This window comes from Dama dama, chromosome 2, assembly GCF_033118175.1.
Source record: "Dama dama isolate Ldn47 chromosome 2, ASM3311817v1, whole genome shotgun sequence".
Lineage (NCBI taxonomy): Eukaryota > Metazoa > Chordata > Mammalia > Artiodactyla > Cervidae > Dama > Dama dama.
The window spans coordinates 48605394-48618079 of record NC_083682.1 but is presented as its reverse complement, the minus strand read 5'-3'; the positions used below and the strand labels follow the sequence as shown (position 1 = coordinate 48618079).

Genomic DNA, 12686 nt, shown 5'->3' with positions numbered 1-12686 from the left:
GGCTCCACCCAGAGCAGCCTGAGGCTCCCTCATCCTTTTCTCATCCCTTTCATTCCAGACTGTCATTTCACTTTTCTGGAAAGCCGCCTCGTTTCACATGGAGCCATTAGACGGTCCCTCTAGGCCCTCAGGCAACAGCCAATAGTTTCCCTCCCTTCTGCCGCCCAGCTGAATCCAGAATCAACACCAGTAAAGTGGGTGTGAACGTAAGGAGACTACATAATTTGCTATGATTTACCCCGAGTGTGTGCATTCCTCTCCTCCCTCCCTCCCTCCTCGCTCCTCTTCCTTGCCCGCTCCCAGGGAACTGGTTCAACCGGAGCACGGCCAGCGCCCGGCATCTGCCTCCGGGGCCGGCGGGACGCAGCCGAGGAGGCGGGGCGCGCGGGGGCCGCGCCTTCGCGCCCGGGACGCCGGTGCGGGGCGGCCGGCGCGCTCATGAGGCCGCCGCCGGGCGGGAGGACGCGGAGCCGCGGCCTCTCGCTGGGAGTCCTCGCCCTCTGCGTGGCCGCCGCCCGCTGTCTGCAGAGTAAGCGCGGGCCGGGCCGGGCCGGGCCGGGCGGGCCGTCCCGGGTGGGGGTCGCGGCCACCGGCCGGCGGGGCGGGGCGCGGCCTGGAGCGGGGAGCGGCCCCGGGCGCGATCGGAGCCGGAAGCCGCCGGGGGAGAGCCGGCTGCCGGTGGCCGTCTCCGCGGCTACGTTCTGTATTTCTTTTTCTTGGACGAACCCGGCGGCGGCCCTTGCATCCTTGACCCCCGGCGCACGCGCGCCCCGCCCCTGCTATGGGGGCCCCTCTCCCTCCGCGCCTTCTCGGGTCCCCAGCGCTGGTCCCTGGTTCTTTAGGCCCCCCACCTCTTAGAGGAACCCCCAGCAGACCCTCTCAGAGAGGAAAGGGGGTCGGGGCTGGGGTTGGGGTCTGAACTCCTCAGGCTGGAGATGGCCCTCGCCGCTCTGCCGCGGGCGGAGGGTTCGGATGGCTGGACCCCGGGGACCCAGACCCCAGATCAGAGCGCAGCTGCACCTTCTCATTTAGTCATTCCCCTTATGATCATTCCCATTTTACAGATTACTCACCCGAGGTTTCCAGAATGACCGGCGCAGGGCCGCGGGCGGGGGAGGACCTCTAGGCAGAGCTGCTGCTTACTAAGCACCTTTGCGCTCACTGTCGCCAGGGCTTGACGGCACGTCTGTCATTGAATCCTCAGAGCCACTCTATGTAAAAAGTGCCACTCTTCTTATTTTCCCTTGATTTTCACTGGAGTGTAGTTGCTTTACACTGTTGTGTCAGCTTCTGCTGCGCAGCAAAGGGAATGAAAAAGTGCCGCTCTCATGCCTGTTTCACAAGTGAGGAAACTGAGGCACAGCTGCCGCCACTTAGGCAGTGATAGAGTTAGTATTTAAACCCGGGTTACCGTGGCACGGTTGACCCTTACACCTCTCCAGCTACAGCCCAGCTTTGAAGGCTGCGAATCCCAGGAACCCATAAAGACCGGTAGGGGCCGCGTGCCTCTGGCTGTCTGTGGAGGAGGAAGCAGGTTAGTCCATCAGATGAGTGGGTGCGTCTGGCGTCGCAGTGACCTTTTCTATCATTTTGCACCCCTCCAACATGTTTCCAACCAGACATTCTCATGTAACATCTGTACAGCTGTCCCTGACGTTCAGGGGTCAGCCGTTCACTGCAGTGCGGAGTCCATTTATTCACTCACTCATTCACGGCCCCCTCTGCTTCCAGGAAGCAGGCCACAGCGGTACTGGGGGTTCTGTGGTTCACAGCGTTGCTCTCAGACAAGCAGGCAAGAGTGCTGGCTGGGAGTGGCCAGTCCTGAGAGGCAGGGAGTGCCAAAGTTCTGGAAGCTCTAGAGGCTCAGATCCCAGACGTGGGGAATTAGACCAAGGCTCCCAAAGGGAGCTGTGCCTACCCAGTGACAGATGGACAGAGCGTCCGGGAATGGGACAGCGGGACACAGGCATCCTAGATGAAGGGGAAATGCATGCAAAACCGGGAGGAAGGGTCAATGTTTTGCAGTTCTCCACTGAGGAGTGACTCCTGCAGAGCTGTAAACTGCAGGAAGGCAGGTCCCTAGCACTTGCCCTGTGCCAGCCGCTGTCTGCCCTGTGCCCCTGCCTGAGGGGGCTATGTTTCCAGGCCAGCCCCCATGACACGGGGAGGGGGGCTCTGCCCTCTCACCAGCGCCCTCCATTCTCTTCTTCTGCAGCCTCTGTCCAAAGCCTCCACCCAGAAAGCCAGATACGCATCACTGACACTGAAGCCTGCGTGAAAGCACATGCCACAAGCTTACACACACACACACACACACACCTGCCTCCCTGCACGTGAAGCCTTTTCTCTGTGAATGCGACCGTTATGGACTGAATGCTTGTGTCCCCGAAATTCCCATGTTGAAACCCTAACAGCCTTTGGGAGGCATTAGGTTTAGAGGAGGTCATGATGTTGCGGTCCCCACCGGGAGGAAGAGACACCGGAGAGCCCCTCCTCTCTTGCTGCCTTGGGAGGACACAGGGAGATGGCAGCTGTCTGCAGGGAAGGAAAAAAGTCCTCCAGATCTGCCGGGACCTTGATCTTGGCTGTCTCAGCCTCCAGAGCTATGCTCCTTAAGCCACCCAGTCAATAGTATTTTGTTACAGAAGCCCAAGCTAAAACAGAAGTTAAAAAGGGCTGATGTCATAAATACCCCCAAAATGTAGAAGCAGCTTTGGAACTGAGTAATGGGGTAGAATTCTGGACGAGTTTTGAAGTACATGCTAGAAACACAGACTCTAAGTGCTGTTCTGGTGAGGTTGGAAATGAGGAACAAATTATTGGACAACAGGGAAAAGGTGATCCTTGTTAGAAAGTGGCATAAGAACTTGGCTGAGCCGTGTTCATGTTCCAGAGTTCCCGTTGAAGGTGGAGCTTGGGAATGATGAAATTAGATAATTAACTGAGGAGATTCTTTTTTTTTTTTTAATAATGTATGTGTCTAGATGCATTTTTTTTTTTTTGCATATAGATGTCCGATTTTTCCAGGACCACTTGTTGAAGAGACTATCTTTGCTCCATTGTATTGCCTTTGCTTCTTTGTCAGTGATCAGTTAACTATATTTAAAGGGATATATTTCTGGGCTTTCTATTCTTTTTTTTTTAATTTATTTATTTATGTTATTTTACAGCATTGTATTGGTTTTGCCATTTATGGCGGACTTGAATCCGCCATGGGTGTACATGTGTTCCCCAACCTGAGCCCCCCTTCCACCTCCCTCTCCATCCCATCCCTCTGGGTCATCCCAGTGCACCAGCCCAGAGCATCCTGTATCATGCATCAAATCTGGACTGGCGATTCATATCACATATGATAATTTACATGTTTCAATGCTATTCTCCCATATCATCCCGCCCTCGCCCTCTCCCACAGAGTCCAAAAGACTGTTCAATACATCTGTGTCTCTCTTGCTGTCACGCATACAGGGTTATCATTACCATCTTTCTAAATTCCATATATATGCATTAGTATACTGTATTGGTGTTTTTCTTTCTGGCTTACTTCACTCTGTACAATAGGCTCCAGTTTCATCCACCTCATGAGAACTGATTCAAATGCATTCTTTTTAATGGCTGAGTAATATTCCATTGTGTATATGTACCACAGCTTCCTTATCCATTTGTCTGCTGAGGGGCATCTAGGTTGCTTCCGTGTCCTGGCTGTTATAAACAATGCTGCGATGAACATTGGGGTACACGTTTCTCTTTCAGTTCTGGTTTAACTGAGAAGATTCTTAAGCGAAGTGTTGAAGGAGCAGTTTGGTTCCCCTTGTCTGCTTAGAGTAAAATGCAAGAAGAGAAAAATGGCTTGAAGAAGGAATTCTTAAGCAAAAAGGAAAAGGAACTTAAAGATGTGGAAAATTGGCAACCTGTCTGTGTTATAAAAAAGAGAGCATGTTCAGAAGAGAGCACAGAGACTATGACAAACCACTGTTTGATAAGATTAGCCTGGGTGTGAACCACGGGCCGAATCAGCCCCCCAGCAGGAACAACTCCAGTGTAACTGCAGGGGTGAAGACAGAGGGAGGCGAGGGGAGGCCGTCGGACTTGATGGATCCTGCAGGGCTGACAGTATCGCTATCTAGCTGTGTATGCTATTTTTCAGAATAAGAAAAGAATGAAGGCAATGCAGTCAGCATCAGAGTTGTCTCCTTGGTTTCAAATGTGGGGTGAGGGTGCGGGGTATTGGTTTCAACAGGCAAGGCGGAGGCTTTGCTGAGCCCTCCGGGGAGCCTGGAGATGTCCAGCAGAGCTGCAGGGGTGAGGTGACCCCTGCCTCAGTGGGTCCTGAAGGCAGAGCCTGGCACCACAGAGGATTATGAGTGAACCTTAAGGGCTAATGGATTTATCTTACTAGGTTTTGGACTCACCTGGAACCTGTCACTCCTTTCTTCCTTTTGATCTCTCCTTTTTTGGAATGGGAGTTTATATCCTATGCTTGTTCCACTGCTGCATTTTTGGAAGCACATAACTTATCTGGTTTTACAGGTTCTCAGCTGAGAATAATTTTCTTTCAAGAAGAATCATATCTCAAGTCTAACCCAGTCTGATTTATTATAGATGAGACTTTAGATTTGAAGGAGAAATGAGTTAAGACTTTGGGAACTGTTGGGATGGAATTGATATATTTTGCATGCAGGAATTCATTGCATGAATTTTGGGGGACCAGGGACAGAATGTTGTGGACTAAACATTTCTGTCCCCCCAGAAAGCCATTATGTTGAAGCCCTAACTCCCAATGTAATGGTATATGGAGGTGGGGCCTTGAGGGGGCAGTTAAGTTTAGAGTTTAAGTCATGAGGGTAGGACTTCTGTGAGGGGTTGGTGTCTCTCTAAGGAGAGAGAGACCACGGATCCCCCTCTCTGCATATGACAGTGCAGCAAAAAGGTGCCCGTCTGCAAGCCGGGAGGAGGGCCCTCAGCGAGGACTGAGTCTGTTTGGCACCTTGACCTTGGGCTTTCCAGCCTCCACAACTGTGAGGAGTAAATGTCTGTTGTTTAGGCCCCTGGTTCATGGTGTTTTGTTATAGCAGCTCAAGCTGACTGAGACAGGGCCTTAAAAGCCCTGAAAGCTGGCAGGTCACCTGCACCTGGCCAGGTAGAGTGCTTTTCCAGGACCTTGTTCATCTCCTTTCTCAGCTCTCAGCACCGGAAGTTAGCCATCAGGCCTCTGAGTATCAGTGCCTGCTCATCTGGATGCAGATGATCCAAGACTCGAGTAGGAATGCCTTGGGTTTTCTCGTTGTTGGTTGGTTGTTTTTAATTGAAGTACAGTTGATTTACAATGTTTTGTTAATTTCTGCCATACAGCAAAGTGATTCAGTTTATACATATATATACATTCTCTTTTAAATATTCTTTTCCATTGTAGTTTATCCTAGGATATAAACCTACATAGTAGGGCCGGTTGTTAAGTAGAACAATTTAGTTGGTGGCCTGAGCCAAGTCAGCTTGCTGCCTGCGTTTCAACTCCAGCTTCTAAAAAGCAGCCTGCTCCCCTAGCACGCACCCACACCCACTCACACATGTGCACACATGAACATACACACAAGTATTTCGCATCCCCGCTTTCCCAGGGTGGAGCCGGGGTGGAGGAGCTGGCCCTGCTGAGTCGCTCCTGGCCAGAGCCCAGGAGAACGGAGGAGCAGTGGGGGCCGGAGCTCGGCCTGGGGACCGGCGGGGAGGCCGGGGCGGCCACAGCCACGTGGAGCCATGGTTCCGGCTTAGCTGGAGGTGGCGTGGGGTGGGCGGGAAGGGAGGGCCGGCCTAGGGAGAATCCCCTGGGGAGACCCCAGGCTCCATCACCGCAGGACACGGCCCCGCTGGCAGCTGCTCGGCCGTCCGTGTTGGCACACGAGTATTGTTACTGAGCATGTAAGGTGTGCCCCACTGACCCAGGCAAAACTGACCGATGAGGTGTGGGCTCTCTCTGATTTATAGACAATGGTCTTTCATACCTATAAACATACCCACCCACAAGAGTGGTGCTTGGGTATGCTTTTAAAAAATGCAGTAAAAAATGGAATCATGCTGTGCTTGTTACTCAGCAGCTTACTTTTCACAGCAATCTTTTTTTTTAGCTCTGTCCACGTTGATAGCCGAGATCTTGCTCATTCCTCTCAACTATTAACACCATACATATGTCGTATACATATCTACTTTCTCCTTAGCTAGCCTGTCCCGAGATATGGCATCTTGCGGCTGGCAGCCCTTCCCGTGGGGAGAGCAGAGCCCTGATACAGGGTGAATGCGGCGCTGCTGACGTGACATCATGTGGAGGGCGAGCCAGGCTGACGGGTGCCCTCTCCTCATGCCTCCCCTGGGGGTGGTGCTCAGAAATGCCTGGGGCTTACACTGCAGTTGTTGAGGGAGGGGCAGCGTCACCAGAAAGTCACCCTAATGGCTTCATCCCTGGTCTCCAAGAGAGTCCTGAGGCTACTCCGTGCTGGGCTGGGAAGGGGCTGCAGTCAGGAGACCCTCCTCTCTCCATTGTCCCCGGGGCTTCAGGCCACTTATTTCTTCCATCTGCTCTCAGGTTTCCTTTCAGTATTCTGATGTGTCTAAACTCATGGTGCATATCATAAGTCAGTAGCTTTGCTATAATCTCTGTGGGCCTGGACTGAAGTTGAGTTCTTCCCAAGAGAATGCGTGTTGCTTCTGTCCATCACGGTCGGCAGGAAGCATCCTCCTCTGTGGAGGGTGGGATGGAGAAGCTGAGGTTGGGTCTTGAAGGAAGGACGGGGTGGAGAAGAGAGCTCCAGGCATACAGCAGGTGCTCAGAAGCTAGGAGGATGATCCTCATGGAGCCTGACATGGTCTGGGCGTGCCAAGTGACAGAAGCAGTAAGGTTGTTGCCTCAGCAAGCACTTACTGGGGATTTAACTGGTCCCCCATCCGAGACCCGCTGATGCTGCACCCCCATAGCCTGTGCTCTCAGGACCCTCGTCTGCCTGCACCTGGGTTTTGCCTAGAACATAGGCTCGGGTTAAGAAAGTATTTATCTATCCAGCAGAAATGGGAATAGGAGAGAGGCACAGTTGGCAAGTATAACGTAGGGCAACGATTTTCTTCTGTAACTGGTTTGCCGGGCTGGGAAGGCACCGGTCAGCCCTGTGGGCAAAGGGCAAGGGACATGCCAGACCATCAAATGATCACAGAATATTCCTGCTGCTCTCTGTGGTTCAGGAAGCTCAATGGCCTGTCCCTGCGGAGGCACATCCCTGGGGGCAGCTCAGGCTGATACCATCTGGACCCCAGAGGAAGCCCACGGCTCTGGAGCCTCCAGGAAGTCCCCCACTGGGAAGGGTAGGGCCGGAGATCTGGTCCCAGTGCTGGCAGTAAGCCCTGTATATTGGGTCACCTTCCTTCTCTGAGCGCACGGGGCCAGGAGGGTGGGCTGGGCTCGTGGTTCTCAACCAGGGCTGCACATAAGAACCTTCTAGAAGGCTTGTAAGACCTACAGATGCCTAGCCCCCCCCCCCCCCCTTGTCTCAAGGAAACAGCCTGGCAGGAAGTGTGCGCCCCTATCCCATCTTCCAGTCTCAGAGCATCTACCACTGTGTGCAGGAGAGTCTTGCTTCTCCCTTACTGGTAGTTTAATCCTGACAAACCCACGGACACTCTGCCACCAGGCTTAGGTCAGGAGACAAGAATGTTTCGCTTTGGAGTTTGGTTTGGTTTAGTAAATGGTTGCTGAGCACCTAGTGAGGAAGGGGCAGTGTGCCAGGAGCAAGGGACAGCGAGCATGGTCCCTGCAGCGGGAAGCATGTGATCCGGCGGGGAGGGTCGGGTCCTGCCCGGATGATCGGCGGTCAGATGCCCGGGGAGTATGAGAGAGGCATTCAGCTGAGAGCTGGAAGGAGGCTTCTTGAAGCAGCAGCCTCGAAGTCACAGTAGGAGGAAGCCAGGCGAGCGGGAGGAGCAGGTTCTGAGCAACAGGAATAATGGGCGCAGACACGGCAGCACCGTCGTCTCGTCCTTGGGGCCAGTAGCCAGTGGCAGAGCCTTAGTTAAATCAGGTTTTTCAACCCTGGTCAGTTTCTTCAAATTCAGTCTGATAAATTGTCTAGAGAAATGGGATTGGGAAAGTCTTGGATCTTGGGTGTGGGAGTAGTTCCTCTGAGAGACTTACAGCGGCGCCGGGGGTCAGATGTGAGTCCTCCGCAGCGGACGGGCCAGGGACCCCGTGGGGCGCCCCCGCGGTGTGCCGTCGGGCCTGTGGCAGGGCTCCCGGCCCAGGCTTACTGTGGGGCTGGGGCGCATTCCTTTTGAAAGCCGGTGCCCAGAAGCGGGGCACCAGACCCTCTCTCTCACCATCAAGCAAGCCCTCCACATGCTTTGGGATGGGCGGCCAGGGGTCCTTCAACCACCTTCAACCAGAACTGGCTCCTTTATGCAGGTAGACTGTCAGCTCAGCCCAAGCACCTCAGTCTGAGTGAACCGTCCGTCACGTCGCACCCTGCCAGGGTGCCTGCGATCCAGACCGAACTGCGTGCTCGCCTGCTCCTTCCAGCGGGGGCACTCCCTCTCCTGGCCTGAACAGAAGGCCCGCTGGGAGCTGCGCTGTGTGGGCTGATTGGGCCTGGCAGAGGAGGGGACAGTCAGAATGGACCCTTCCAGTGAGCAGAAACCTTAGTACCGGGAGGGTGATATCAGCCGAGATACAGAGGCAAGGCTGCAGGGGGAGTGGGCCACAGTCTGTGCAACAGCAACTGGGGAGAGGTGACGAGTCTTGGGCAATGGGGCAGGAAAAGGGGGTGAGGCCAGGGTTCTTGGGTCTTTCAGAGGAGACACAGCCAGGTGGCTTTAGAGAGATCACTAACAGCCTCCAGCCAAGAAGAGAAGAAAAACCAGTACCTCCCAAGTGTTTACAATTGTTTTTTAACAATGAGACCACAGGCGCCATACCTGTGACTATTTATCGATCACATACTTTGTACCAAGCACTGTTAACTGCTGCCTTCCATGCATGCGTGCATGCATGTTAAGTCACTTCAGTCGTGTCCGACTCTTTGCGACCCTACTGACTGTATAGCCCCCCAGTCTTCTCTGTCCATGGGGATTCTCCAGGCAAGAATACAGGAGTGGGTTGCCGTGCCCTCCTCCAGGGGATCTTCCTGACCCAGGGACTGAACCTGTGTCTCTTATGTCTTCTGCACTGCCAGGCTGGTTCTTTACCACTAATGCCACCTGGGAAGCCCTCTTCATAGTAATCCTGCCAATGGGGACTATTAGTCCCCATTTTATAGATGGGGAAACTGAGGCTCAGAGAGATTGAGGGACTTGCCTAAAGACCTTCATTCTTTCATCATGTGTTTATGGGAAGCCCACAGTCCCAGGTACTGTGCCAGGTCCTGGGGATCCATGGAAAACAAGGTAGACTAGCCCCCTGGGCTTGTAGCTGACAGCTGATCTAGAAGGATGGACCATTAATCAAGAGCAATTACAGTGGGGATTTCCCTGGTGGCCCACTGCAGGGGGCACAGGATCGATCCCTGACCGGGGAAGGTCCGCATGCCATGTGACGTGGCCAAAAAAAAAGAAATTACCATGGACTGGGTTAAGTGGATAGAGAGTAACACGGAGCTGTGGCAAGCCAGAGCTGGAGCCCCCTGGTGTTGAGCGACTGCAGAAGGCTCCCTGGAAGAACTGATGTTTAGGACCTGTGGGCTGGAGAGGGGCTGGCCTCAGTCTCACTGAAGCAGAAGCTGTGTCCTCTCGCCAGAGTACCCAGTCACTCGCGCATCTGAATTGTCTTTTGATCACTCTGCACCCGTCTCTCAAGTGCCTTCAGGCATCCTGGGAAGTCCTCCCAGAAGAACTGTTGGAGGTCAGCACCTCATCTCCGCCTTCATGCTCCTGTTTGCACACAGGTTTCCACAGAAGTGTCCGAGGAGGCGCCCCCTCCCAGTTTCCCAGGCCGGCCCCTGGCTCAGGCCCCCTGCAAGTCCTGCAGCCCAGCTCATCAGAGGGTAAACCCAGGGGCACCTCACTCTCCACGGCTGGGCAGGGGCAGGCAACACCTCCGCCATACCTGGCTTTCTTGACCTCCAAGTAGAAACATAGCAGTGATGTGACTGTAGCCTGTGGCTGTCCCGAAAAGTGTTCAGCTTTCCAGCAAGGGTGGCTCTTGCTTAAGTTAAAAAGATTCCAGAAGGAATTCCACAGGGAGGAAATTCAGGTCACCCAATTCTTGCCACACTTCTGCAAGTGAATCAGATTTACAAATGCTGATTCAAGTTCTAAACTTGTTATGTAATTTGGGCTGGAAGAATGAGCCTCCTTCACTCAACACTCCAGCCCCCAGCCTCAGCTTTACTGCTTCAGTCCCTGGTACAACTCCAGCTTCTGCTTACATACCCCTGAGGATGGGGAGCTCACTACCTCAATAAGTAATTCAGTGCATCTTCAAAGAATTCTCTTTAATAAAAGAGAATTATCTTTAAAGAAAGATAATTATCTTTAAAGAAAATAATATTCACTTTAATATTATTGAATGGTCACCAAGTATTAGAAACTATGATAAGCTCCTTATATGTATTGACTCCCTTAAACTTCATTCAGACTTCCCAGGTGGCTCAGTGGTAAAGAATACTCCTACCAATGCAGGAACCGCAGGGGACGCAGGTTTGATCCCTGAGTCAGGAAGATCCCTTGGAGGAGGAAATGGCAGCCCATTCCAGTATTCTTGCCTGGAGAATCCCATGGGCAGAGGAGTCTAGCAGGCTACAGACCATAGAGTCGCAAAGAGTCAGAGTCGGAAGAGACTTAGCCCACAGACAGATGCTGGGAACCTTTGCTTTACAGAGTTGCTTAGCTCACCTGTTCTTCCTTCCTAACCCCAAGCATCTCTAGAAATAGGACTGGACACAATCAAATTTGACTGATGCCAGAAAGAGTCCATTTCCCCCAGAAATCTTGCTGAGACTGTCACGGGGTCTCAAGCATTCCTTTTCACACAATGGCCCTTCATTCTTTTGGTTTAGGCATTGTTAATGCCCGTAGGAAGTGGATCTGCACTTCAGCTGCTAAGCCTTTAGTGTGGATTCGCTCAGTGGTTTTCAGTTTTGGCTGCACTCTGGGATCACATAGGGATGCTTTTAAAAAGCACAGAGGCTTTGGTCTCACCCCTAAAAATTCTGAACTCATAAGTCCAAGGTAGGCTTTTTAAAAGCTTCCCCAAATGGTCTAATATTCACAGATTGATAATAACTAGATTAGATCAGGTGGTTCACCAGGGTTCAGCCTCCTGTGACAGGGGAAGTGGGTTTGCAGGCCCTCTCTGCGGGGCTCCGAGAAGAGGTTGGGTGGCGCTGTTTGGATGCAGAGTAGTTGATTAGCCAAGTAGCGAATGGTGAACTTGGGTGTGGCGTGTGTGACTCTGGGTTGGTGCTCCATCAGTGTTAGACCCCTTCACTTCCTTCCCAAATGCTTGTTGAATGAGAAGAGACCGGATTAAGTCTGGATGAAAAATCACAAAAGGGAGCTCCCCTGTGTCCTTGGGATTGTTCCTGATGCTCAAGCTCCCTCATGTGTGTGGGCTTTTTAAAAGACTGAAGCACTGAAGCCAAGCCGTGATGATCCTTAGTTACAAATGAGGAAGGGATGCTCAGAGAGGGAGGGGATTTGCACAGTGGCCCAGATTGGGCCTGGCGCAGCCAAAACAAGACTGGGGTCTTCAGATTCCGGGGTTTCCCCAGCCAGCCTCTGCCACCCTCTGCCCCCACAGGCAGGTGTGCCTGCTGGGCATCTGGAGAGAAGGGCGGCATTTCCACTCTGCAATCAAGATGGAACTGAGAAGAGCCCCGGGTGAATACAGTGGCCCAGAAGCCACAGGGCATTTCAAGCAGGAAAGGGTGCTCTGCAGTGTCCCAGATGGACAAGGTTATCTGCTGGGAATGAGGAGGAATTTGGAGGTCCAGAGACATTGGGGGAACCTGCTCATAATAATCATAGAGAAAGGAGGCGTGAATTTACCTGAGAAGTGCAGTAAGGCAGTCTGGAGGGCCGTCTCGAGGGTACACTGCTCCGTTGCCCTGGAGACTGTCTGCTGTGGACTCTGTCCACTGTGTTGACTGCTCAGGCCTCAGTCTGGGCAGAGAGGAAGTGAAGAACGGTTGATCCAGGGTGGGGGTTTTGCCAGGCACAGGTGATGAAAAGAGAGAGGCCGCTAGAGTTTGAAGAATCTCGGCCAAGGAGAGGGAGGAGGTTCTTGTAGATGAGGGTGCTGGAGGCATGGGGGCTGATGCCGGCCCTCGCAGCAGGTTTCTGCCTGTTGGAAGAATGAAGAAGAAAGTCTGGGGGAACAGAGCACTCACATTGATGAGGGTGGACCAAACTCAAAGGTATAGGATTTTTCTGGAGAGGGTGGAGGAGTGATGGTCTAAACCAGTGGTATCCAAAAAAAATTATAATGTGAGCCGCACACACACAAGCCACATATGCCATTCTAAATTTTCTGGTGGTTACCTTAAAAAAGAAAGAAAAAATAAGAAACAGGCACAGTTCATTTTAACAATATATTTTGTTTTACCTAATATGTCTAAAATATTATTTCAACACATAATATAAAAATTACTAATGAGCTCTTTTACATTTTCTTTAACATATCTTAATACATTAAACAGAATCTTCAAAGTCTCCCAGAT

General features: G+C 52.4%; 1 protein-coding gene across 1 annotated transcript in view; it reads left to right on the top strand.

Moving 5' to 3' along the window:
* The first annotated feature begins 415 nt into the window (after positions 1-415).
* VSTM5 (V-set and transmembrane domain containing 5) overlaps positions 416-12686 on the top strand; it is a 30014-nt gene continuing 17743 nt past the window's right edge. Inside the window, exon 1 of the mRNA XM_061120810.1 lies at positions 416-529. Within this exon, the coding sequence (XP_060976793.1) occupies positions 439-529 (91 nt within the window). The 5' untranslated portion in view covers positions 416-438. The remainder of the gene's footprint in view (positions 530-12686) is intronic.